This window comes from Pyxicephalus adspersus, chromosome Z (assembly GCF_032062135.1).
Source record: "Pyxicephalus adspersus chromosome Z, UCB_Pads_2.0, whole genome shotgun sequence".
NCBI lineage: Eukaryota > Metazoa > Chordata > Amphibia > Anura > Pyxicephalidae > Pyxicephalus > Pyxicephalus adspersus.
The window spans coordinates 77,838,772-77,866,710 of NC_092871.1; the positions used below are offsets into that span (position 1 = coordinate 77,838,772).

General features: G+C 39.4%; 1 protein-coding gene across 2 annotated transcripts in view; it reads left to right on the plus strand.

Annotated features, from left to right (window-relative positions):
- The window catches only part of GPR107 (G protein-coupled receptor 107), a 53,204-nt gene that overhangs the window by 1,283 nt on the left and 23,982 nt on the right, over window positions 1-27,939 (plus strand). The window contains exons 2-14 of one of the 2 annotated variants that reach the window (XM_072431378.1): window positions 2,797-2,922; window positions 5,807-5,857; window positions 7,625-7,704; window positions 9,832-9,977; window positions 10,840-10,997; window positions 11,615-11,656; window positions 13,498-13,599; window positions 14,528-14,661; window positions 17,354-17,429; window positions 23,970-24,043; window positions 25,521-25,638; window positions 26,345-26,475; window positions 27,705-27,748. In XM_072431378.1, coding sequence (XP_072287479.1) covers window positions 2,797-2,922; window positions 5,807-5,857; window positions 7,625-7,704; window positions 9,832-9,977; window positions 10,840-10,997; window positions 11,615-11,656; window positions 13,498-13,599; window positions 14,528-14,661; window positions 17,354-17,429; window positions 23,970-24,043; window positions 25,521-25,638; window positions 26,345-26,475; window positions 27,705-27,748 — 1,282 coding nt within the window. Of the gene's footprint in view, window positions 1-2,796; window positions 2,923-5,806; window positions 5,858-7,619; window positions 7,705-9,831; window positions 9,978-10,839; window positions 10,998-11,614; window positions 11,657-13,497; window positions 13,600-14,527; window positions 14,662-17,353; window positions 17,430-23,969; window positions 24,044-25,520; window positions 25,639-26,344; window positions 26,476-27,704; window positions 27,749-27,939 lie in introns of both variants that reach the window. The other variant, XM_072431377.1, reaches the window with a different exon arrangement.

Consider the following 27,939-nt stretch of genomic DNA (forward strand, 5'->3'; position numbering starts at 1 on the left):
GGGAGAGAAGATACGGACTCTGAAGGGTTTTCCCGGAGACCGAAGTGGGGAAACACGGACAGATAGGTGAATACTGTACAGTGGACTTTGACATTCACACATTGGTGGGATGTGATGGGTTCACATACAATGAATGTTTTCTTCTGGCCGCACATAATAATTTTCTGAGAGTGTGATCAGTTTTAATATAATTTTACTTCCTTTATGTTTCTCATTTTCTAAGGAAATAAAGTGTTTTTTATTACTCCACACACAGTACAACCACGCAGACAGTCTGAGTCTGATTACATCGAGCAAAATAACTTTGTGGTTTGTAGATATGACATTTCTAATCATATGAGATATAAACACAACTTGATGGAGACATTTTTGGGTACTTCTCACCCCCTCCCAAGTCGAGGTGAGCCCATCTGTTATGTACAGACTCGCTGCCATTTGTCCACAGACCAAGCCCCATCTGCCATGTCTAATAGAGACGTTCTGTTGGTCAGACTGCAGTCACACAGGTTGGCAGACCCGAGATACAATATTTACTGACCAGAAACAACATGGTGACTGAATACAGAATAATAAATGTGTACTTACTGACAGCTGGGCTCGAGAGCTGTGTACAGACTGAAAGAATTTCAGCTAATAGGAAAGTTCCTGCTCAGTAAAATGTTTATACTTCCTTATTCCTGCTTCATCAGTTAGTTTATGTTCTCTTTATTCCATTTGCCCTAAAAGTAAACCCCTCACCCACTTCTTGCTGCATCCCACCTGCTCGGTTAGAACTGCCCACCTTTAGAACAGTCATTGCCTGACATAGTGCTGACAACATGGGGAAGGTCTGTGATGACATTTTAATCCTCCCCATACCATATGTCACTCTCTTTGGTTAGTATTGGTTTAAAGTGCAAATAAATCCAATATATAAAATGTCTGGTGATCCTGATGTGTTATTTTTTTAAATGTTCCGTCTTCAATAAAATAATACTTGGTGATCTTCCTATATAGGTCATGTTCAGGTACTTCCTGTTATAATGGTGACAACATTGTATCCCTGTTTCTTATATATTGTCCTGTGTTTTCATCCTGTCACATACTCTTCTGGTGGAGGCTGTAAAGCACCATATTTGCCCAGACACCGTTGTCATTTTCAGAAAGCACTGTACTGGCATATAACCTCCACCTGATAAAAGCTCACCATTTTTCAACAGGATCGCAGTGGCTCCTGGATTGTGACCAACCCTTCAGTAACCACCTAAAAACAGCCAGGTGGTTACTGAAATAAGCAGGGTGGTGTGCCCAGCTAAAAGGGGCTGGGGAGAACACTGGGTTTGCCACTTATTGCAGAGGCGGAAAAACCTGATCAGCAATCAGTCGCAATGTTAGAGCCTTTTTATTTTTTTTGAGCCAGTGAATTGCATTTTTTTGTTGCAGGCTGAACTGGAACCCCAACCTTTTCCCATTCAAGTGCAGATTTACCAAAAGCAGCGTTGCACTTTCTGCTGTCATTTGTGGTTTGACGGTTTAGTTACAACGCCTGTAACGGCGAGCTAAGTTACCCACAGTGTGGTTTGCTACTCCCAGCACTTAGCAACATTTTTCTGTTCTGCTCAGATTCTCAAATGCATAATTTCACACCACAGGTATGAAAAAGTCCTAAATTTATGGGCACCAGTTTTATAAGTGGTGGAGTCAGGTATAGGTGCCCTTGTATGGGGACTGCCATGGTCCCATTGGTAGTCAGTGTTCTCCCCATTTTAGCTGAGACACCTGTCGCACACTTTCAGTACCTACATGGCTGTTTTTTTGGTGGTTAATAAAATATTGGGTCACAATACAGGGTCCACCACCTACCTAGAGCTTAAAAAAATTTCTTAGGAGAATACTTTTAATGTTGCATGGTGGGTTACTAAAGGATGTGCACTGTAATCTGTACTGAGATTTTCAAACTGAGATGGTCACGAATGTGGAAAATCTAATGTTTGTACAGAGCTTAATGCACTGAACCTGAACAAGCAAACAGATTGGAAAAACGCAGTAAAATTAGAACTCCTGTTCTGTGTCCTTGTTGCTGTTTAGTGCCTCAGTGGATGTAAAAGCTGCAGGATTACTATGACAGAAAGGCAGCCAGCATTCTTGGGAGAGTTTAGCAATGGCAGTCTCCCTATGCTCACAATACAAGTGTATGACATGGTTGTGGATTATGATCATCAGGCTTCATGCCTGGATTCCCACTTTCATATTGTGTCGCCTTTTCTCACATCTGATGACTCACTGATTTGTTATCTCTCCGGTTGGAATATTTTCATTTTTATCTCTTAAAGCAAACATTAACATTTTTTTCATGCCTAAAGTGTAAAAAAAATAACCTCAACAAAAACTTTATCAATTAGCTTTTTCTTTTAAAACTATTTGCTCTCTTTGGCTCAATAAAACCTTAAAAATGTTTTTTTTTTCTGTTGATTGTGTTTGATAAATGCAAAAATTCCTGTACTCTATTTCATGTACTTTCTGCATTATCAGTTTCCCTGTCTGAACTACAGAACAACTTCCCTTTGATAGGAAAATGAAACTGGGGTGTCCTAACCTACTTCCTGTTCTAGGGTAACATTGATGCTACTCTGTCACCCTAGGACTAGAAATAATCACAGGCAAGACTACTTTCTGAAACTAAAGACTGAATACAGTAAAACTAATGAAGCCATCACATCTGAGGACTTGCAAAGCTGAAATGTTTATATTTTTGTTCTTGGGTTTAGATAAGATATGAAAAACAGTTTTCACAGTGTCCCTTTTCTTTCCTTAAAGGATGACTTGCGGCAGAAGGTGCATCTCAACACGTTTGGTTTCTTCACTAATGGATCCATGAATGTGAAAATCACCAACTTATCTGTGAAGGGTACCAAGGATTTGACCAACATGGGCAACCTAATGGTAAGTGGTGTCTAAGGCTACGAGCACACGTCAGATGATTCTCATGAGATAAGGGCTGATATTGGACGAGAATCTAGCGCTCATCGGCCGTCGTTCCGATCCATGCTGGCGGATCCACGGATGACGAACGATCATAGGGAAAGTGAAGGGAAAAGGGCTCAGCCAGGTGCCCCTCTGTCGTTCTCCCCCCTCCCTCCATAGAGCAGGACTGCGCTGTATGTATTGCACTTGTTCTTGCATAGTGCAGTTTTTGGTTGTTGGAAAAGATTGTGAAAGATTCTTTCCAACAACAATTATTGCACATGTTTACGCAGCATTAGCTGAAACCTGTTCTGAGAGTAAGGCCACTTACAACTCGGTCGTTTAGGTGTGCTTAACCACATGCTAGTTTGCACCTATTGCTGACCATTTATGTTATGAAAAACAATCAGTCATAGATGCCATTGTTGCAAACAATCCTTTTTATCTTTTAATATAGGAACAAATCAAATCAGTAAACGTCTCTTTTTATCAGTTTATCACTGTACATCAGAAGGCACTTCACTGGTTGGTTGTATTTAAATAGGTCACTAGCCAGGTATGCAGAGCTCCCCTTGCTGACAGACCTGAGGATGGTAATCCCTTGTTAAATCTCTCCCATGCAAGCATGTGTTTCCGGTTCCTATGTGGATATTAACATTTCTTATCCTTTTTTTTTATACTTGTCTTATTTTCTGTCATTTCCCTCTAGATACCTGAAGCTCAGAGCACTTTTTTCAGCTGTGTACAGACGCTCAGTTATTGTTGCTAGAAATGATTGTTGGTGATCACTTCAAATGAAAGCTTTAGAACTGCCGTTCCCCATTATACAGAACAATCTCTGTACAGAGAAGTGGGGAGGTAAAATGGAAGGCACCCCCTGCAAGGAATATACCAGGCCTTCTTATCAGTCATTAAATGATCTAGCTCAGTGGACTGCTAAAAGGTGTTGTAAACACCAGTACTGATGCAAAATTTTCACCCAAGGTGATCATGGATATTCATCTCCAGTGATTAAAATCTATCACCTCTACAGAGCATTAATGTTTGCTGATTCTTCCTGTTGGAACCCTCTGGGAGTGCAGTGTGAGGGGGTGCTGGGAAGTTCCTGGCTTTGCCCCCTTTCAGATCAAATGAGTGTAGGGGCATATGACAGCCTAATATCATAGTATGTAACTGTGCAAATATCAGGTCTTTGCTATTCTTAAAACTGTTTTTCTTTTGGTGGGAAGCTGTGATGGCAGAGGCACAAGCAAGTTTCACGTCGTTGGAGTTACGGGTCGTCATGAAGTTTTTGTTTCTCCAGGGAAAGTCACACTGAGATGTCACAAACACTGGGGGAGAAGTGTCCTTCCTACAGCACTGTCAAAACCTGGATATCTTGTTTTAAGACTGGGCATTTCACCATCGAAGGTGAGCCCTGCAGTGGGCGCCCCCCAACCTCAACTGGACCGGCAACCTGCAAAGCTGTCCATGAGCTGATTATTGAGGACCAGGGAATATCCACAAAAAAGAAAGCCCAGGTACTTGACATCCCACAGGAGAGTGTTGGGTTTATTATCACCACTATCCTAGACATGCGCAAGCTTTCAGCGAAGTGGGTGCCGAAATGTTTGAACAGTGATCAGAAGAAGGAACGAGTTGAAGCATCCAAAGAAGTTTTGGCCCATTTTGAAGCTGCACAGGACTTTTTGGCTGGGTTAGTGACTGAGGATGAAACCTGGCTCCACATCTAGAAACAGTCAAAGGAATGGCGCCACAGTGGGTCCCTGTGACCGAAGAAGTTCCGAACCCAGAAATCGGCAAAAAAGTAATGGCGTCCGTTTTCTGAGACAAAGACGGTATTCTGTTGGTGGACTACCTACCTCAGGGTTCTAGTATCACCGGACAGTAGTATGCTAACCTCCTGGACCAGCTGAAGGAGGCAATTAAGACGAAACGCAGTGAAAAGTTGACCAAAGTGATCCGTTTTTTTGAAGGACAATGCACTTGCTCACACGTCCAATGTTGTGGCTGCCTAATTGAACACCCTGAGTTTCCAATTGGTCCACTATCCTCCCTACTCACCTGAATTGCCTCTTTTGGACCCTTATCTGTTCCCGAATTTGAAGAAACACCTGAGCGGTAACGTTTTGAGGACATTTCTGACGTTAAAGATGCTGCTGAGAGCTGGTTTGTGGTCCAACCAAAGGACTTTTATTTGAACGGTCTAGAAAAGCTGCAACTACGCTGTACCAAGTGCATCAGTCTCAGGGGGAATATGTTGAATAAATGTGTTTATTCATAACACTGGCTCGCTTCTTTACGGGCAAAGATAGGAACTTCTCAGCACCCCCTTGTAGGCTTTCTACCTGGGGGCAATCACTACACGGGCACAGGTGGAGAGCAGTAAAATCGGTCCAAGGGTAGTCACTGCATGAACTTTTTTTCCAGACTGATTTTAAAACAATAGGCGTTGGATTATAGACTAGTTATGATGGTTTAACGAGTTCCAATTTAAATGTATGTTAGCCCCATTTATAAATGGCTTATGTGTCATGCTGAACAAAGCTATTATTTTTCTGTTCCTGAAAATGCTGTGAGAATTGATAAACCTAAATTATGTTGTTCCTTAAGAGGAACTAAACTTCAAAAGTAAAGAATTGAGAGCAGACTGGTTCTTTATTTCAAGTGACAGGGTCATATTTGTAAATTGTTTTAAAACAGCTCTCGATTTTTATTGATTGTTTTTCATTTATTCTTTAACAGACAGGAATTCATCACTGTTTCATTAGAAATATTTTTTAATCTTGCATGTAAATGTAAGTTATTTTTCTCTAGATGTACATTTGTTAACAACAATTCTTTTTTTTTTTTTATCATACAGTTTGGATTTAGTTTAGACAAGACCAAGAATGATGGCTTCTCAACCTACCTGGTAAGCTTGTGTGATCACATTATTGATTTGGCTTCTTTCTTACCATAAACAAAGATTTGTTTTTTTATAGCTTTCAGCCCAAACCACGATGGTCACATGATCTCTGGTTACTAATCATTACAGCAGATAGTCTATTGGTTTTCCAGCGAAACAAGAGGACTGAAAGGGCTGCTCTATTGATAATTACAAACTATACATAGAAATACACTTTTTAAAACCAATCTGTCACAAACTGAGAGATCAAACTGTCATATGAAAAAGATTCATAAGCAGGGAGTTACATATCAGAATAATTGGAGGAGCCAGATAGGCAGGTTTGAATGTAGCCCTTTTACAGACTGTCAGTAATGGTCACTGGACACGATCAATAGCAATAGTAAAGTTTCCATTTACTGTAAAAAAAATGAGTATTGTACTGAAAGCATTGTGCAGTTTTAGAGAGGGGAATAGAGGACAAGTAGAAAACATCCACTTTGTCCTCCACATTGGAAAAAACCGTGGTTGTTTAGTAATCCTGCGTGGCAAGGTCAGGGCCAGCTCTACAAATTCTAGATTTTTGCACGATCACCGACCTTGGTATTTATCGTCTGTACACAGCTTAAAGTGGAACTGAAGCCCCACCACCCACTTATCTATGGCTGAGGCCATCATCCTTTGTTCTAGTTCCTACTTCATCCCATTCGGCCTTACTGATTGGCCATGCTGGGATGGCATATTTCCCACACGGGTTCATTCGTCCTTGGCGCACACTGAGAAACCGGGATTGCTGAGTTTCCCTGTCAACCAAAGCCAATGCTGCACATGAATCAGGCAGGTAAGTTGGTTTAATGCAAAAGGGTCATTGCCTGTCCCCTTCTGCAATACCCACATGCCTGATCTTTATTTTGTAAAGTGGGACTTTAGTCTCACTTTAATACTCTAGTTTTATTCCAAAGGTAAGCTTGACTCCAGTAAATAAAGAAAAACGTGACATTGCAACACTTTGTGCTTTGTCCTGTTCCTGACCTGCTGCATTAAAAATGTAATTGGGAAATGTTTTTGTGATGATGTGCAGTAGTTAAATAACCCTTATGGGTCCAAACCTGTGAATGGAAAATAAAAGGAAATGTAACATAATGATGAGCTCATGTCTCTTGTTAGCACATGAGTAATTTTAGCATAGTTATGCTGATACTACACCAGTCTGAATTCTGGTTTACAGAGAAGGCAAGAGGCTGATACTAGGTGGAATATAAATACTTGGACTGCTTGCATTGAAAAATAACATTTACTGAACTGTGTTGACAAATACATCTTTTATCTGTTTGGAGTACAGCTTTAACTCCTCTTAACGCATGCTGTGCATGGAGCTTTTGAAACTGTATCTAAAGCAAAAAGTTTTTTAAAGTTTTATAATAGAGTAGAGAAGTACTAGAACCCCTTTGATGTCCTTGTACCATTGGGAAAGAGTTCTTAACTTCTTATCTTAAGGATGCAACGGTAAGTATTCACAAAGTGAAATAAACGTCCCTATTAAACAGTTGTCCTCATTGGAAGATTTCCCCTTAATGTTTATTATGGGACCAAAAATAAAATGTTTGCCTTTAAACCTATAACGCTTTACATTAAGCATGGTTTGCAAAGTTTGCATAGACAACTCTCTTTTGAAAATACAAATAAATACATTTCATGTATGAATATACTTTATTTTAAACTGATTTTTATTAATTTTAGCATTGCAGTGATATTTCATATCTCATTTTTATCCCTTGTTTTCTTGTGTTGGAGGACCAAGATTTGCATGACTGTATTCTACAGAGTCCTCCAGTTGGAGTCGCTCTATTCAGGCTAAATTTCTCAAACAAAACGTAAGTACTTGCTTCTTTTTTTTTTTTTTTTTTTTTTTTATTAAAGTTAACCTCTTCATCTAGAACAGTGGTTGCCAACCTTTCCGACCTCAAGGACCACTAAATTCACTAAACTCTCACCGCGCATTCACAGGGAGCTGTGTAACTCTAAGAGGAAGAAACTTCCCCCAGAGTGACGTCATGATGACAGAACTCGCCAACTCCCCCATTTGAAGGCTCAAACCTGCTTGCTAAATTCCGGATGGGGAAAGTAGGGCAGGGCTGTGGATGCAACAAAAGTTGTGGCCACAGCCCTGCGTTACTGTCTTCCTAGGATGTTTAGCAAGCAGGTCTGAGCCTGCTGTGATGGCACAGTGGGTTGGTTGTGTCCATACAGGGGCAGAGCTGCGGACCACCGGTTGGTGACCACTGATCTAGAATATCATGGGTTTGAATAACAAAAGGTTAATTTTGGAATGAATATAAAAGTTGAAAGTTGTACTTTACACCCATAAAAGGTAATTGTATTTTTTGAATGCTTCAGCTCTGCCAATTATTCCAAAGACAACATAAAATTTTGTAAATATCCACCGGCTATAGGGGTAACGATTCCAATCTTACATATGACCGATGCTGGGAAAATTATATTGGAACACCAATCTTAGCTGAAGAATGGGAAAAATGCTTACACTAATACACAATGGCTGTCCCATGTCAAGCTCAATAGACCAGCTACAAAATTATTTCTAGATGGTATCTCTGCCCCACGCACATTCACCGCATATCCTCTGCCGCCTCTGACAGATGCTGGCACTGCCAGACACAAAGGGGCACGTCTGGTGGGAATGTCCATCGGTGTATAGCCTATGGGATATGGTACATATTACAACTCATACAATCACTGTCTCTAATTTACCCAACAATCCTTAAGTACCTATGCAATCTATGATTCCAGGGCCTATTAAATCTGCTAAAAAGTGTGTTCTTTGCCATTTGTTTTAATGGTGGCTAGATCTGTAATTTCCAAACTGTGAAAAAAGACAAGGGCCCCTTCTATGGGAGACTGGCTGACTGAGCTTGGGGGATTAAACACATGGAATTATTGGTAGCGGAAGATGATGACCAACTAGAAAAATATAAATTGGTATGGTCTGTTTGGGACTGGTTCAAAGAAACTCATCAATACCGGTCCTATTAGGCATAATTGGGCCGAACTCAAAGTTAAGGTTGCTGAGGGTGCGGACCTGTAAAAGTAAACTTTCCATACTCTATGTCTTTATACTCTACCTTTCCCATGTATGAACTCATAATGTTATCAATGTACCACAATGTGTTCCTGGCTTCATATTGGGAATTACTTTCTGGGCTGTTTGGTTTTCCTTTCCCCTTTCATTTCACTCCCTAATATATTTTTTCTTATGCTATCCCGGTACAATAAATGTTTCAATATGGGCACTTATTATATGTCTTTAAGAAATGTGTTACCCATGGTCTACAATAAACATTTTAGACCACTAGATGGTACTTATTTGTGGTATTACAGTAACCAGCCAAGACAGGTGACATGAACATAATGTTTACTTGTGTTTTAGAGGTAAATATGTATATTGTACAATATTTAAATACTATTTATATTATTTTTTTTATTGTTTCTTGTTCATCTGTTGTAAAAATGCAAAACTTCAATAAAAATGATTGATAAAAAATTTTGTAAATAAAACCACTTACTTAGCCCTTTACATATTCTGTGCTTTGTAAGCCTCCATTAAAATCTGCTGTCAGTGTAAATACTCCATTGTTTTTATTCAGTTTGTTTGTAGTTCAGAGAGCAGCATAGTTGCAGAACAAGACTGGAAACAACAAGGAAGGGATCTATATTATATACCTGTCCAACTAATTCCATAAAGGTTAGAAGAAGATCCTTTAGTTAACCCAGCACAAGTGCCAAGATTGCCTGTGTGAGATGACCTGGTTGGGCTTTATGCACAAACAAGATCTATGAATATACTTGTCTTCCTCATAAGTTTTATAGCAGCATTAATGGTAGCTTCAATAGTTATTTAGTCTGTCTTTTTATTGCTTATAATGAATATAGGACTTTAATTTTGTTACGTGGTAAACTTCTGTTATGTTTCTTGTCTTCCAAAGTATTTGTATTACAAACACTACTAGCATTGGACTACCTGAAGTTGTCTTTTCTACGTCCGATGAAGAGAAGGTGACCCCAACGCAGAGTCCTCCTGAGAAAAAGGAGCCTGAGGAAACTCCGTCAAAGAAAGAACGTAGAGAAGCAGGTAAATTATGTATTTATTTAAAGGTAAACTATATTAGCTTTGATCAATTTTTTTGTAGATTTTTTTTTTTTTTGGGTGGATTGGTTGCCTCCTAGTCACCATGTTTGGTTTGTAAGTGGTGAAAAATAAATATTTGTAGGTTAAAGATTTTTATCTTATAAGAAGTAAAAACTATTTTTAAAAGTAATACTCTTTCTGTATACTAGTTGTCCTCTTCTCTTCTTCGATTGGCTTCCTTCATAAGCCAGTGTGAGACCAGGACCTTTGTGTATCAGTGATAAATGGAGCTTATGAAATTTATAGACATTTGTTTCCTATTTTTATCTTACCTGTCTATCATGTGCATTTAATAAATAATTTTTAAAATTGTTAAAATACAACCTTGGATTCACACCATGCGTGAGTACATAGCAACATGAACTTGCTATCGGAGTAGCACTCTCCTGATGAAATGGCACATCAGGCATCGGTGTTCTCTGAATCAGAGAGCCGCCAAGCCCAGAGAACAGTACTGTTGGATCTGTTTTATCTGGTGATGGGCCTTAAATAATAAAACTATGGAGTTGCTATAAAAAATCATCTTCAGGATTAAAGTAAACTGGGATGCGACCAGAGCTTGCTCAACATAAAAATTCAAGCGAGCAGACACTAAAAAAGTAGAAAAATTGTTAGCGTTTTTATTAAAGGTCAACCTCCTGGGACGTTGTAAGTTCAGATTTATCATGATAAAATGCAGCTACTAAAATTTTACTGTTATGTCAGAGATTCAAGGTCTAAACTGGGGAAGTAGGTTTTGCTTTGTACACTCTACACAGCCTTCAATATCTGACTTGTAATACAATTTCTATATTGTTCTGTCTAGGCAATCCACAGGACGGAAATAGCAACAATAAACCTACGCCGACCCCAAAAAAAGACCCAAAAGCAGAAGAAAAGCCAAAAACAAATGATGCTGAAAAATCTAGTAGGAAAGCAGATAAATCCAATGTGAAATCAGAAAAAAGTGAAGTTAGTGATCTGGTAACTGTTGTTTTATTTTTCAGTTTTTTCATTTTAATATTTTACAGAACTCTAAAAACATCTCTAAGTATCAGAATTTCCATTTTAAATACTTCCAATAAGTATAGGGATAGCTTGTGAGAGTAGCCCAGTATTTGAGTAGTGTGGTAGTTAATGAACATTGGTGAAAGGTTCAGGTACCCAGAAGTGTTCATACGTGCAGCAGCTTTCAATCCCTGCATCTCTTGAATGCTTTGATTTCAGTTTTTTTTAATCCCATGTTTATTTTATCTTTCAAAATTGTGTTTTATGTGTCTGCCTCCCCTTCAGAAACTGGGAAGACCCAAAAAGCCAAGCTTTTTTCTTTCATACAGATAATGACTTCACCCAAGTCAGTTCTTGGCCATGTCCCCTGAATTGTCCAATATCAAGATATCAATATGTTTTCCTCATGGATTGGGTGCTTGCTCTGACTTGGCAATTTTATAAATATAAAATGGCTAGACATTCACTGGTGTTTTTTGCAGGGCCACTTTGAAACCTGAAAACTCTGTATTTAAAATGTTTTGTTTTCAGTTCATGCAAATGCATCTCTTTTACTTTAGGCATACTTAATATTTTCCTTTTCTTTGTTACAGTGTTATCAGATCAACGTTGAAAAAGGGGTTGCATCATTCCAGGTATTTTTTCATCATCTTTACTTCAATCTGTCTTTCTGGAGTATGTTTACTAATCTCCATTCACCTCTCTCCTGATTGTGTTTATATATGTACTGATGAGTCCCTAATGCAGAATCATGTCTGTTATTTTATTACTAAAGTAATTTTTTTTTTGATTGCAAGAGAATGTTTAGATTTTGCAGCACTCTGCACTCCAGAAGCCCTTGTTTATGTAAAACCTGAATATAGAGAATAATGGTGCTGCAAAGCTAGGTGCCTGTACATAATTCTTAAAACTTCAGAAGCTCAGCTTGGAGCATGGGGTCTTTGTCCTGAGCTCCATTGCAAGGGACTCCACTACCCAGCATGTCGCAGAGCAATGTAGGTGCTTTAATGGCAAATAGATGAGCACTGTAGATGGGAAAACCTGTGTTTAGAGTTTGGTTGCTTCTTTGTTCTTGTGCTGACTGTGTCCCAGAGATTTCCCCTCACTTATCCAGTTATGAAAGGTTAAGAGGTGGGGGGAGGGAGCAACCGGAATGGCAATTATTCTTTGGTAGCTATTAATATTACCTGCTCCCAGGTACTAGGTATCTAGCTGAGAGTAGTCTTCCAGCAAAGACTTTGTTTTTGGTTTTGAGATGTTGCGATACAAATGCTAAGAATCATAAAGAACATGATGCTTAATAAGCTGTGTCACAAAAAATATATAGTTTAGGGAAACACAGTTTTCACCATTCACACTAGTGAGGTACCATGGCATACGTAGAATGTGATTTTATTTCTTTGCCTGTAAGGGCAAAGTATATTATGGGAGTAAGTAAACCCAAAACAATAACATCACACTTAACCTTCTATCCCGCAAATCAGTCTATTCATCGGGAGATTTGTTCCATCAGGTCCCGCGTCATCCCGTTGTCTAAGCGACAGGTGCCACCATCTTCTCCTTTCTTCTTCCTACGTCACCTGATCTCGCACTGTGCAGGCGCGAGATTGGGTGACGTAAAAAATGGGCTTTTCTGCACTTGTCCGAGATGCTCGGGCATGCCAAGAGCCTCCCGGGATGTGTGACTTAGGTTTCCCACCAGACTCTGCGCTCCTAGGCGGTCGAGAATTAAAAGGGCAGTGCTTTTTTTTATTATTATTTATTTTATTTTTTTAAAGGGTTAAACAATTTTTACTTTAAATAAAATGGTTGTCTACTCTTTTATGTAAAGTAAAAATTCTGAGTTTAGGTATGCTTTAAAGGAATACAGTGCTTTTACTATAGTTATGCTTCCTGTTTAGTAATAATGTAAAAGTTTATAGGAATCGGCCAGCAGAAATATTGATTTTTGGTTTAAGATTGCAGAAGAACACAGCCATTGGGTTTAGGTAATTTTGCATCTGGCATGTGGACGTTTGAAACGTCATTACATTGGGTTAACTTTCTTGCTGCAGTCTGCTGATTGAACAGTAGAGGTGCAGCTGTATGCTGAGGGCATCCATGTATGGATGTGCGTGCATCCATCCATGCTGTGCTCTAGAGGAAGATTGGCTGGCACAGTAAATTCTTTTCCTAATAGTCAATAAGCTGGTGTTAGGGGTTTTACAGTAAATTGCATTATCACTATTTAAACCTGTTGCTGTGCCAGTTTTTTTCCAATGGTATCCCATTGCATTAAGGTAATATGAATTGTTTTTATTTCAACAATTTATTTATTTCAATAATTGACCTTATTTCAACACATTTGCAATACACAAAAATAGCAATGTATGCTTATACTATTGTATGATAAATTCATTTTTCATATTGTATGACAAATTCAAAAAGTTCATTTTTTTAACTTAACCAAACCTTCTTTTTCCAATTTACTTTCTAGTTTGCATTTAATGTGACAACAAGCACTTTGGAGGGCCTATACAGCCTATACTTTCACAGTTGTCCTAGAGAAAGCAGGGAGCAAAAACCTTTTAGCCTTGAGGTAAAGTGGATCCTTTCTAAAAATACAAACTGCAGTTATCATGTTTTCCTTTAAAAACCTGAAACCTGAAATAACATGTAATATCATGTTTTCCTTTAAAAACCTGTTTTACCTGAAATAACACTCCCTCCCAGTCCTCAGATGTAAATAAGCAGGGGAGCTGTGGCCATCATATCTCAGTAAGTGTGCAACAATGTAAGGTCAAGGTTGGTTACTTTTGGTCAAAGAAAGGTGCAAACTTTATGATTGCATTTAATAAGTATCCTTTAGAAGTAAAGTAAGGCTAAGTGCACACGTGCAAGCGACTGCACAATGCTTGAGCGAGCATTGTACATCCAGCACTGTTCTGCTCTTTGGAGAGGGAAGAACAACAGAGCAGCACCCTGCTGCCCTCTCTCCCCTTCACTTTTTTATTACGACCAAACGTTGTCAGTGGATCGCCCAGGACTGTTGTTCGGACGAGTTCGCACTGTACACACGCCAGATTCTTCACAGATATTAGCCCTGAGCCCATTATTGGACCAGAACCATTGCACGTGTGTACGTAGCTTTAGTGTTAGGTAATTTTTAAGTCCAGTTAAAGCAACTTGGTCTCATAACTATATATTTTAGGCATAACAGTTTTAACTGCTAAAAAAAAAACAAATGCCTATTTTTCTTCTGCCTGTGGAGATGAACACTACTTCATTGTGAAGACAACATCTCCAAAGTCCTTGTAGAAATACATCTGGGGAAGTGAATTTCCACCTGCTGTGCTTACTGACCTTCCCTATGACCATATTGTATTATTTGGTAGTATGCTTTCATTACAAACCTTTTAGGCAACAGGGTCACTTTATGCTATATAGACAGAAGATTTGTCAAAATGAAAGCTTTCCTTTGTTTGCCTTTTTAAAAACTTTTATTATGGTTGTTTATTTTTTTGCAGATCTTTATTACAGAACGAAACCCTGACAGTTACCTGTCTGCGGATGAAATCCCATTGCCCAAGCTGTACATCTCGATGGCTTTGTTCTTCTTCGTCGCCGGCCTTGTCTGGGTTCACATCCTTCGGAAGCGCAGGTGTAGAAATAGCTTCTTATTTATATTCATACAGAAAAATAGCAGAACAAAGGGCTGGAGCTAGGAAGTTACATGGCACATGCTTGTAGGCTGTTTGACAGCCCGAGCATTGCTATTTTCCGCACTTGTCAAAATGTGGCAGTAATGAGCAGGGGATTATTCTGTGTTCTAAGTAAGTAAACTCTTCTAAAATAATAAGAATACTGTACAAATCATAATTTCAGTCCTTATTAATAGGTTTCATTAAAGGCAAACTGGTAAATATACATGTGAAATACACAAATTTTGGAGCTTATTCACATGACAAAATTATTGTGATACTGTCTGTCTAGTCCTAAAGTTTACACATCTCTGTCACACAGCACACTCACCATGTATATTTAGTGTTTGCGTATTGCAATTTAGGATTACAATTGGGATTTGACCTTTCCTGCAGCCCCAGAATTAAAAAAAAAGAATATTAAGCATCAAGCTAAAAGCTCATCACTCTGTCATTCTTTTCTCTCTCTGCTTATTCCTTCTTAGTACATAAGCAGTGGTGTAACAATTGCAACAGGAGCCCATACAATTGCTCTGGAACGTGAGATGGGTGGGGGACCTATCAAAAGGATTATTATGGAAAATAAACGGAAAGTTCTAGTAAAGGACTAAACTTAAAACTCAAAGACAACCTCTTATATCTATCAGATTGATAAGTAGATACAGTGTGTGGAAGCAAGTGATGGACAGAATGTGTTTTATGGGCAAAATGTGCCTGAATACTGCATTGCATCTTCCTAATTCTGCCAGTGGAAATGCCAATCAGATGTTACACCCAAAGTAGGAAGAAGAATAGATCCCAGGCTACATTTGAGGTTCCCTTTTACCTTCCTATTAGAAAACAATTCCTGGGTCCTTCAAAGGTGCCAAGGTGGGACAGCTGGACACATGTTAGATTCACACCTGATGTGACGGTATTGTGGTAGACAGCCTAACTTATAATGGGTTAGCTTTGCACTTGCTTTTTAGGTTAATAGAAATATGAATTGTCTTTGGTTACCTAGTATGTCATTAACCTGGAAGCAGCTTTCTGCCAGTAAAGTCAAAAAAGTGTGAAATTCCACTCTTTATACTTGTTTCTTTACAAACACCAGTCCCTGTGTTACTACATGACACCACAGTTTGGTAGAAGCTGTGGGATGGAACCATGGTGCAATAGAGAGGACCAGGTGTTCAACACGTTTAGAAAGTGTCTAGGGTCTTGAGCTACCATACTTCCAAAGAGAAGCTAAGAGCCCGTTCACACCAAAATATTCTACTGCAGTGTGTTTAACTGTATACATGGTATTTTGTGTGCATTCATTCATTGTCATTCATGAACTGCCATCAAATTAAAAAAAAAAAAAATTGGATGTGCAGCAAGTTTGGTCAGTGCAGCATTTCTTTCAGTACACTGGAGTGTGTGGTGCTTTGGAGTGTAATTTACAACAAATGGCACTGAAGTACATCTACACACCTAATGTGTATTGCAATAATAAACTGGATAACCGCACAGTCTAATTTAACAGATTTTATATTTGCTCTTCGCTTGCCTTCATTAGGAGCATTTTAAAAGGCCACTAAATATGATGGCCATATATTTTAAAGCTCAGGTTTGCATTGATAACACCTTTTGGTATGAGCATTGGGCTCTTTGACATTCTTTGACACTCTATGCTCTCTGTTCTGGCCAAGATCCTTCACCTCTCTCCCTGGAAGGAGGGGAGGTGATATTACTGGAGATTGTCAGGTAAATGTGAGCGCTGTGAGCCTACTGGGGGTTGCACCCAGCATTAGTCTCAGGGTTGTGAGATATATATGTAAAGCGCTTCCTCCGTGCTGGGATGAAGACGCGGAAGCGGATCGAGGCAAGATCCAGCGCCATTGAGGGATCTGTGGGATTTAAGGTAAGTGTAGTTTTTTTGTTTTCAGTTTGGTTCCGCTTTAATTATGTTAGGTGCAAGTTTAATATGTTCTTCATAGTTTGGTGATAATCTCTTTAAAGATTCCCCTACATGAAAATAGAGGATCTGTTTTACTCTCAGCCCCCACCCCTTAAATACATATAGGCCTTTTATACAATAAATGCACTTATCTCAGCCTCAGTGACTTTTCTAGGAGAAATGGATGATGACATTATCAAAATCCTGTAAGATTTAACTCCTGCAATTGTGCTATTTTTATCTTGAATTTGTCTCTGTTAGACTGCGTACACACCTACTATGGTTCTCTTCCAATACATGGCTCAGGGCTTATATCGAGAAAGAATCTTGCATGTGTACAGTGCTCGACGTCCGAGCGACTGTCCTGGCGGATCCACAGACGATGAACAATTGCAGTGAATGTGAAGGGGAGAGAGCGCAGCACCCCCTCACCTGTTCTCTCCCCTCTCAATAGAGGAGAACGGTGCTGTATGTACAAAATTCTTTCATGCATCATGCAATTGTTTGTCTATGGAAAGGATTGTGAAAGATCGTTTCCAACGACAAATATTGCATGTGTGTACAGTGTCAGTTTGAAAGTTGAAGGGGAAAAGTCAGGAGTATGCCAGTCTGAGAACCTGATTAGTAGCTTTCAAGCAGTTTTATGCTTTAGGCCCAGTGTGTGAGGAAATTTACCTGAATGTCTGTGTCAAAAGGGCGGGAATAATTAATTACTCTTCCTACTTCTATAGGAGTGATGTTTTCAAGATCCATTGGCTTATGGCTGCTCTACCATTCACCAAGTCCCTATCCTTGGTGTTCCATGCGGTAAGTGTCAAATTAATTATGCTTTGTATACATGATTTTTTCCTATCAGTCTTCAGAGGTTTGCTATATCTGTAATATTTTGATGGCAAGTAACCAATTTATCTAACCCAACCTCCAAATAAACTAATCTGAACTATATTCCCCCCTCAGGTTCTTACTTATTTTACTTTTTTTTCTTTAATCCTGATTGGTAAGAATCTAGTGCCATCCTCACCATGTCTGTATGCCAAGGTCTTGTAATATTGAACTGGACATCATTTTTACAGTGAGAGTTCAACCCATTCAACTGTACCGACCCTTAATATAAAGGCTGCAGCACTATATTTTTACCGGCTGTAGACAGTAAGCATTTGTTAGGAAAATGGTTCAGCTAGTGACAATTAGGAAAGATCCAAACACTTGCTCCTCCAGTCCTAAAATGATGTGCGGGCTTACTTAAAGATAGATTTGACATATGTTAGCTTGTTTCTAATACTAAATTGTCTATGTTATGAATGCACACATTATAAAGTTGTGCTTTTACCTTATCAAGGTCATTACAGTTGGGGACAGCTTTAGGCCCTAGGAGTTAAATGTAAGGCATCACCTAATATCTCATAGCTTTGCTAATTGGCTGACCCAAAGCTAATGGTATAGTCTGTTAAGTGTATGGTACATCACCGCATCAGATCAAAAAGCCATGGAGTTAGTAGGAATGTAAATAGCTACAGAGCTCAAAGCCAGCACTGTCTTATCCGCATGAGATCAAGCAGCGGGCAGCAGCTGTCAGACCCCATCTCACCTGTTTCCTGGCATTGAGTCCTGCTTAGCCAAATCAATAAAACTGAATAAGAAAGTTAAGGCTTTGTTGGTAAGCCTGACTAAAGTGTTTGGATTCTGACATAATCCAAACCAATGCCTTACAGTGTTAAGATCAGTTGTTATGGGAGCTTATTGTTTATTTACAGCTCACCATTTTAATACTGCATGTGTCATGGGATGGCAAGGTTGTGACATTACAGAAACATTCCCGTGCTGCTGATAAATACAATAGATTAGCCTTGGACTAACAAATCAGAGGGGCATGGATTGAGAAGAGAGACAGCATAAAGGAAAAGAAAAAAAAAAATGCACCAAAAAAAAAAGAAACCAACAGAAATTGTGTGTGTGTGTGTGTTTAAATAAAAGGATGTAAATAGAATTATTTTTTAAGTTGTTTGTTAAGCAAACTCCCATCACTTATTACCAGCATGTTAAAATACTTCCTGCCTCCCTCTATTAAAGCAAAACTAAACACCCACGCAACACGGCTATCCGCGTTTCAGCACAGGGCTCCATCATTTTCTTTCTCTCCTTCATCCCAGAGATGATATTCATCCATCTTGTTTGGCCATGGCTGGATGACATAAGTCCCGGGGAGGCAAGCAGTTCATTCATCCCCTGCACACAAGGGAAGTTGGGTTTTCCTGGAATCTAATGCTTACGCTGCACATGCACTGTTCACCTTTGTCACTAGAAACGCAGAGTGATCAGGCAGGAAAGACAACTTTTTGCAGAAAGTACATGGCTTGTCCTTTTCTGCAAAAATGACCTGTCTTTAGTTCCACTTTAAATGTGTTGTTCTTCCCAGCATTGTACAGCTTTTGCAAAGAAAGTAGGCAGCCCTCTTTCTACTGCGCATTGTACTTCACTGGCAGCTTGAAGCTGCCGTAAGTACAGCTGTCGTTCAAAGAAAGTTTTGTAAAGAGAACCTGTTAGTTCATAATGCTTTTGTATTACAGTGGATTCTGGGGCCAGGTGGCAGATAGGGCTTGAAATACTGTCCTAAGAATAAGCCTCATCCCACCAATGGACAACTGGAAACTGATATTTTGATCTTGGGCTGTTTGCATAGTTCAAATTGTTTTTTGTTTTTTTTCCCAAACGTTTTTAAAAAAATTTTCATTTTTATAAACAAAACAAAAAAACTAAATATAACATGAAATACACAGAATTTTACCAGCATACGGTTGCATATTGTATATATATATAATAGCATGTAAATATTGGGGAGGGGAAAGATAGAAAGGGTGGGTGGGGGGAGGACATCTCTTATATATCAGAAACATACACAATAACAAATCAGAGTATCCCCATTGTGGTTGGACTAGCTATCTAGTTATGCACAGCGGTTGTTACATTTTCTTGGTCATAGCTCCCCTCATGTGGGGAGAGCGAAATACCATCGCCTCCACCGAAACTGGTATTCCTTTTATTGCTTGGATGTCGATGTGTTCTTGTAGGCCACATTTAAAATGTACCATGAGGAGTGCTGAAAGTAGGATAGAACATCCTCCTTTTCTGGGCTCAGTCTTTGTCAATGAAACAAAAACATTTGTTTAAAAACTTTGATTTTTATTTGCCTTTTCCCTGTTTGGCATCCAGCATATCTCTATGAAACATTGTCAGGAGAAATGACTTGACCATCTCCAAGGTAGGTGGCTTGGGTTGGATCCATTAGTTCATAATGGCCCATCTAGCTGTTAATAAGCACAGGTCTACCCATGCTTTTTTTCTTTTCCCCAAGCTCATCTCCTGCATTGTGGACCAATTGCCAAATATACATAGGACCAGACATGGTAGGAAAGTGATCCTCACTACTCGTTTCAAAAATTTTAGCGTCTTCTCCCAGAAATTACCTATATATGTACAGGCCTAGTAACTGTGGTAAAGGGAGGCTGTATCCTGGTTGCACTTCAGACATCCAATAGACTCCTTGTTGGTTTGGTCTGCTTCAGTTTGTAAACTGAAGAAGTATTTTTCCCCATCCTAAAACCTAAGTAGGTTATATTATATTCAGTTGTTACCTTGAACGTGGTTTGGGTTAACCATATTCTATTGCACAATGGGGTTAATATCTTACTTTTGGTGAATTCTTAAAATTTTTTCTCAATTTGAGATAGATCTGCTGTGGGATCAGAGGTAAATAATAAAATATAATTGGCAAAAAATTCTACCTTGCACATGTGGATACCATGGAGTTTAGAGGTTGATTCTTTATGGTGCACCAGAGTTTTAGTGCTAGATTGAAAAGCAAAGGGGACATCCCTGTCTCATCCCATTCTGAAGTGGTATCGGCTTGGAGAGGAAACCAGGGGTATGAACCCTAGTTTGAGGGTTACTGTACATGGCGTTTAGAAGATTAAGGAATGGGCCCTGCATTCCAATTTTTTGTAACAACATGAAAAGCCACCCAACATTCACATTATCGAATGCCTTTTCAGTGTTGATACTAATAATCACTATATCCTGTTGTGGATGGGTCTTTACACATTCCAGTGCAGCAAGTACCCGTCGAAATATTAGTTGTGGCTGATCTACCATGCACAAACCCTACCTGAGATGGGGATATTAGGGATGGGCAAAACCTGGCCAAGCGATATGCCATAGTTTTAGATAAGAGTTTGGCATCAAAATTATAGGCCAGTATGTTGGGTCTTGCTGGTCCTTTCCTTTTTTTGGAAAGAGTTTTATATACGATTCCCTACCTTATAGTAGGTACATGCCAGATTCCCACATATGGTTGTATAGGTGGCCCAGGTACTTCCTCCTTCAATATTTGGTAAAATTCAGGATGTAAGGCCATCGGGGCCTGGGGCTTTGCCATCAGCCAATTGGTATATGCTCTATTTATTTCAACATCCGTGATGGGCGCGTTTAGCTGATCCAACTGTTTCTTCTTTAATGGGGGCCACGATAGGGCGTCAATAAAATCTCCTGCCCTGGATGAAGGAGTAGTTCTTCCCGTATACATATCTATATAGAAATATGCCAGTGTGGCAGAACTTTGTGCTGGGTGGGTCACCTCTGATCCCTCGGCATTGAACGAGGCAGGAATAAAAGTAGATGTCTGGGTGTCCCTCAATTTTGCTTAAGCCGTTAAGTAATTGTGTTTCGTCTGTTTTTTCCGGGTTGACACATATCCAGTATTTCTGCTTCTAAGGTAGGCTTTAGCGGCTTCCCAAAATAGAATAGAATAGGATTACTTCTGTGTATAGAACTATTGGATACATAATCAAGCCATGCTAGTTTAAGTTCCGCCTGAAATGCGGAGTCGGATTATAAGCATGATGGGAACCTCTATATCCACGCCTCTCCCTTAGGAGTGGTGTCATGTAGCATTAACATTATGGGTGCCTGGTCCAAAATGACTATGGGCAGAATTTTCTGAGAGGCCACCCTCTGTAGAAGTGGATCTGTACAGAATAGGTAATCAATTGAGGATTGTGAGAGATGAGCCTGCGACACAAAAGCAAACTGCCTTTCCAGCGGATAACGCTGGTGCCAGACATCATGCAAACCCACTGCTTCAACAAAAACACTCAAGGGATCCTCCTGCCCCTGTCCCCTGGTGGCCCAACCTGTCCTCCAGATTGCACATGGCAGAATTTAAATCTGCCTACAATTAAGTTTGGAGATGAGTCCTGGGCCACTCACTGTGCAGCCAGTGCGAAAAAGGGGTTCCCAGTTGAGTTTGGGGCATACACATTGACAATGGTATATCTGGTATCACCCAGTGTTATATGGAGTTTTACAATTCTTCCTTCCTTGTCACTGTGTACCCCCTCCACCTTTACCCTGGTTTCTATGTAACAAGATCAGGACCCCCGCCTTTCTGCCCACAGCTGGGGAACCTAGGAACTCGCCCACCCACAGGTTCTGCATTCTGGAGAAATCCTCCTGTGCATCTCCTGAAGCAGTGCAATGTCTGCCCCCAGGTGTTTTAAATGCCTGAGGACCACCATTCGCCTATTTGGGGACCCTAACCCCTTTGTATTCCAAGATATTATACTCATAAAAAATACCGTACTTCAGACTCTTCCCATGAGGATCTCCAGAAACCCACTAGATACATCACAATATGATTAGGCCTTTTAGGGCATGTCAATAAAGCAGGGTCCAACTGTACCTTGCGATCAAATATGTGAGAGTGTGGGCAGTCACTGTCCCAGCCCTGTCCCAGTAATCCACTTGTTTGACAACCATAAAGAGATGTCCACAACAAAACTAAAAAGAACACAGAAAGCTGTAGGGTAATCCAGGGTAGGAAGGGGGATAACCAAAGATTCTCACTTAGTGGTCTTCCTTTTTTCCTCATGAGAAGCATTAAAGATGAGAAAACACAAAAACGGGGCCACACCGAGAGGGCATCAGGCAACAAATTGAGAAGCTGCATCAGCCAGATCCTTTTCTGCAGGTCATTACAGGTTGCACGGACATTATAATAAAGATGTAAACTACTGGGATTAAATGATAGATGAGGATATTTTATCTGCTTTTTGACGTGTTTTATCCCTCTTCTGACCTGATAGCCTGGTTCCTTTGGTCGCTTTCTGGGGTGACTATAAACTGGTTTTCTGAGAGCCGTACAAAGTTAAGGATTCTGGTGAGGAGGGCCCGGTCAGCGTCCACTTCATTTTCCTCGATAGAGTGGTAAGGTGATCTTTCACAAAATTCTTGGCATCTTGAGCGGAGGTAAAGGAGCGTTGCTCACCTTCCTGCTTAAATAAGTGTAGTGTTGCCAGGTAGGCCAGGGTAAACCTGATCCGCCTCTGATATAACTGAGACAAGGATTGAAATTCCTTCTTTTTGTATGATACCTCCACAAAAATATGTAAGGGTACCCCTTCCAAAGAAATATTCCTGTTGACTCGGAATGCTTGAAGAATTGCATTCTTGTCTACATAGTCCAGATCTAGTACCATCACTGGAGGAGGTGCATTGCCTTCCTTGTGTGGTTGACCCAGGTGGTGTGCCCCTTCCACTTTGCAAACCCATTGTAGGTCCAAAAGTTCTGGAAGTGTGTTAGCACAGAGATCTAGGAGTTTGCCCAGTGTCACCGATTCCGGTATCCCAAAAATCTCAAGGTTATTTCTGTAAGACCTGTTCTCCATGCTTTCTTTCTAGTTTCGCCATTAAACTACCAATCTGATTCTCAAGTGACATTATTCTGGTTGATGATTGAATCACATCATCCTCCAGTGAGGAGATTCTTTCCTTCACTGCATCTAGCTGGTGGGTGTGATCCCTAATTAATGTCTCAGGGAATACCTTTCCCAATAGCTGAGTCAATAGCTTCCTGCCCTGTAGGTTTCAGTAGAACTGCCACTGCATCTGCTATGAGTATCTATCTAGTACTCGCCTGGGGGAGATGTCGATGCATCTGGCTGGGACTGATGGAAGTCGTCGGCCATCTTGGATTTGTGAGGGTGGTTCCTATCACGTTGGTGTCTCGAGGTGAAAAAGTCCTCTCGTGATGCTTTGTCTAGGTATTTCTCCATCCGGTTCGAGCTCTGGTAAGTATGTAAGTAGTTCAGTGGGTTGGCAATGCGCTGTAACGGAGCAGGATCGCAGTTTTCCTCTGGGTGAACGGGATCCTTTTCATTACTCTCCCATGAGGTGCCAGAACCGGAGGTCCTAATTGCTTTATTGTCTGTGAACTAATATGATCCAAACTATGAACATGAGAGGATATACACCGTACTAATGTATTGTTTTTTATTGTGTGTGTTTTGCTTTTAGATTGATTACCATTACATCTCAACTCAAGGATATCCAATTGAAGGATGGGCTGTGGTGTACTACATCACTCACTTGTGAGTATAATGTTGCCATAATACTGGCCTTAAATCCTTTTTAGGTTAGAATTTCACTAAAACATTGTACATATGTTACGTTTTCATCGCCCAAGATAATCACAAATACATTACAAGTGTGTTTGTGTGGCGGCCCCCTGACATCATTTAGTGATCCTCTAAGAGTCTACAGGAATTACTGCTATTTATCTAAGGTGAGAAGCAGCAGCAGGGTGTCTCCTCCATCCTTAAAATAAAATAGCCCTGTATGTATGGATCGAGTTTGTTGTTTCCATTATTTTCCTAATCTTAAAGCTGGTCAATGTTCAAATTTTTGCTTTAGGTGCACCGATACACATTATACGATACATTTATTTTTAGTCTTTTAAATGACATTTCTTCACCCGGAATTCTGCTTCTCCTGTATTACTAAATGTTCAAATGACTTTGATAGCGCAAACCATTATCTACATGACTGTCTCTCACAGAAATAGGAGGCTGAGCAGAGGAGTGGTCTTAGGTAGGTTCAGGGATGCCTGTATGTGTTGTTGCATAAAGAATTGCATTACAAGTGTATCTTCTGGTGGCCACACACATGTAAGTGATAGAAATAATTATATATTTTAGAAATAATTATATATTTTACATTAGAAATAATTATATATTTTACATTAGAAATATAGTTAGTGTATGTCTGTGAAAGGTCATTGAAGTGTTAAGCAGATAGCTGTATACTTATTTTTAATGTTATCTATGTAAGGATTTGAGGTTTCCAAATTTGTGCATGAGAATTTAGGACTCTAGTTTCTAATGAAACAGAGGTCATTGAGAAAGAGCTGGGTAATCTCCTTTTACTCCTTATGTTTTCAACAACAAGTAGTAGAGGAAATTTAACATTACCTTTTTAAGTATGTATGGTAGTAAGCAAGTATGATGTAATCTATATCCAGTGTATGTCAATGGGAAACTTTTGTATAAAAGGAGCTACTCTTGAGGGTGTGGGGAGATTGGACCATCGTATTTTCTCATGAACTGATCCGTATCATCATCAGGTCATATCCTCATATGCTTTCTTTTTATTTACTTTGTGAACTTGCTTACCATATTGTAATTCCTGTGTGCCTTAAATAAATACTTTTTATTTATTGACGGAAGACTTCTCCAGCATACATGCTTCATTCACTAAAACCTTCCTTCCTAAAGATAGTTATCTTTCAGTCAGTAAGGTGGCTACATGGTGGTATCCGAGGCATGACAAGAATACCAACTCCAAAAGCAAGAAGTCATTAAAAAGACTTATTAAATGAATAGGGACAAATAGATTTAATGACTCTTTAAGTGCTTTGGTCAGTTTATCAGCAAAGTAATATATTTACACCAGCAATACTACTAACAAGGCTCCATTTTTCTTTGTAAAATGTCCAGTAAGTATTCTGACACTGGAGGTCTAAATGTTTTTTTTGTTTTTGAGGTTATCACAATTTTTCTTATTTATCAGGCTAAAAGGGGCACTTCTGTTCATCACCATTGCACTGATAGGAACAGGCTGGGCTTTTGTGAAACACATCCTGTCTGACAAGGACAAAAAGATCTTCATGATTGTGATTCCTCTGCAGGTGAGCGCTTCAAGTAGACCCGTCCCTAACCTGTTCTCTATTTTTAATGTTCCTAAGAAAATGTCCTGCAGACAACAGGTTACTATTCCTTGTTGTATCACATATAATTATGTTTGCCCTATTTATGGTGTAGCCTGACCTTTCTTGACTTTGGAAAAAAACTGCTCAAACTGCTAATTTATTGTCCAATGAGGTTTCGTTAGTTGCCAGTAATAGCTTTCTTGTATTGAAGTAAATGGTACATTATTCACTGTTTGACTTCTTGTGTTAGTTGCTGGCTGAGTGTATTTGCCACACATGGATTTATTCCTTTGTCCGTAAAACTTTTTAACCAAATGTCTTTATTTTTCTGACGTCTGGGATCCTGGTGAGGCATCCCCCCCCCCCTCCTTTTTCCCAGTGTATCTTTTACTTACAGAGCGCTTGATTTTAAATTTGAACTAGAGTTGTTTCAAGTGAAAGTGAATTCTACATTACAGTAGAATACTCTTTTTCGCTTTACAATAAACTAAATATTATTACCTTTTATTTATAAAGCAAAATTATTGTATGCATAATTATACATTAAATCAGGACTCCAGATGACAAGCCTGCATACTCAAACTTTGCAAGATGTTGGTGCACTGTACAAGTTCATCATTACTGCTTAATCTGCTATTCATAAAGACCATATGGATAGATTTTAATTTATTGATTCTGTTGGCAGGTACTAGCTAATGTAGCTTACATCATCATAGAGTCTACAGAGCAGGGCACAACAGAGTATGGGCTATGGAAAGAAATCCTGTTCCTTGTAGATCTCCTGTGTTGTGGTGCTATCTTGTTTCCTGTCATATGGTAAGTCCTTCTGGTTGTTTAGCTTTGATAACCTTTGTGTGCAAAAAATGCATCATGTTCAGACTTTTTGCTCTTTAGAAATGGGAAACAGGAGATAAATGTGTGACCTTGCCTTTCCTAATTGAGACTTATCAGGGGCACTTTCTCTTTTCTTCAATGGTCTAATAAAAGCCAAGCAAGTGAATGGGGTGTATGTATTAACAGCTGCAAGGAAGGACCACTCAACTCGTTGCTTTGTTCTGTATGTACAAAATACAAGTTTACTTGTATGAAAGCCGTATGGGAATAAACTTATTTTTTACTTGCCTGATCATTAGCCTTTTATGCATCCCTTACTTTGCTAAATGTGTGTTAGAATTTGTTTTTATGCTACTGTTCTTTTTCTAGAAAATAAGAGGGTCAACAAAATGTAAAAAAACTTGTTTATTATTACTTTCAGCTGTTACATAAATTATGTTAATATATTTTGGAAATCAATCGAGAATAAGAACCATACCTGAGTATCTAATTTAGAGAAGTGTGCAAGGCTAGACTGACCTGTAAAAGTTCACCTTGCTCCATGCTTTACTTTTATTCGGTGAGGTTGCCCATTATATTGGCACAGAAGCAGGGAATCTCAGACATAAGATAGGATAACACCTAGAATGGAGCCTGTGGGTTACCATCACTAGAGAAATGAAGCCTGGTCAAGCCCAAACATGTAAAAGATTGACAGAATGTACGCTCTATCTTGATTCTGTTGGTGGCGGTTCATCACCATTTTTAGGTAGTAATTACAAATATGATTGCTGTACCTCGTCCTCCAAAGATTCCATGTTACCTAGATGCTCCTATATTACCTAGAACAAGCAATTACTATAAACATGTGCAAAGCCATAACCTTTCTGGCAGCAGTAACAGCCTCCTAAATAAAGGGTGCTGTAAGGAAAGGATAGTACACTGACCTCAATCTCTCCAGAAGCCTAGGTTGGGCAAGCACTGCAAATTAGGGTTTTAGGTAAGTATTACCAAACAACAACATGTACCGAAAGAAAGCTATAAAAAAGCAATGTATAACAAGACAGCAACATATGGCTGAAGCAAATCAAAAATGCTTTTTAGTATTCATTAGTTTTGTAAATTTCTGTCCTGACAGATAGATAGAACTTGGGCAATCACACAATAAAAGTTATGATGTTTTGGGGTCCTGTTTTTAATATCCTCCAGTTACATTTTGCCTGTTTTACCAGGTCAATCCGTCACCTACAGGAAGCTTCAGCAACAGATGGAAAGGGTAGGTTTTTTTTTTCCCTTCCTCTTCCCAAGAAATATGAATTTTCAATACCTCTTTGCCTGCTAATCAGATAAATGAATAACAAATTGTTTTACTTTTCTGGATACATTTTGGCTTATTACTAAGGCCCAGTTCACACATGCACATTGTGGTCCATTTTTTTTCTAAAACTCCTTCCTGCTTCATCATTT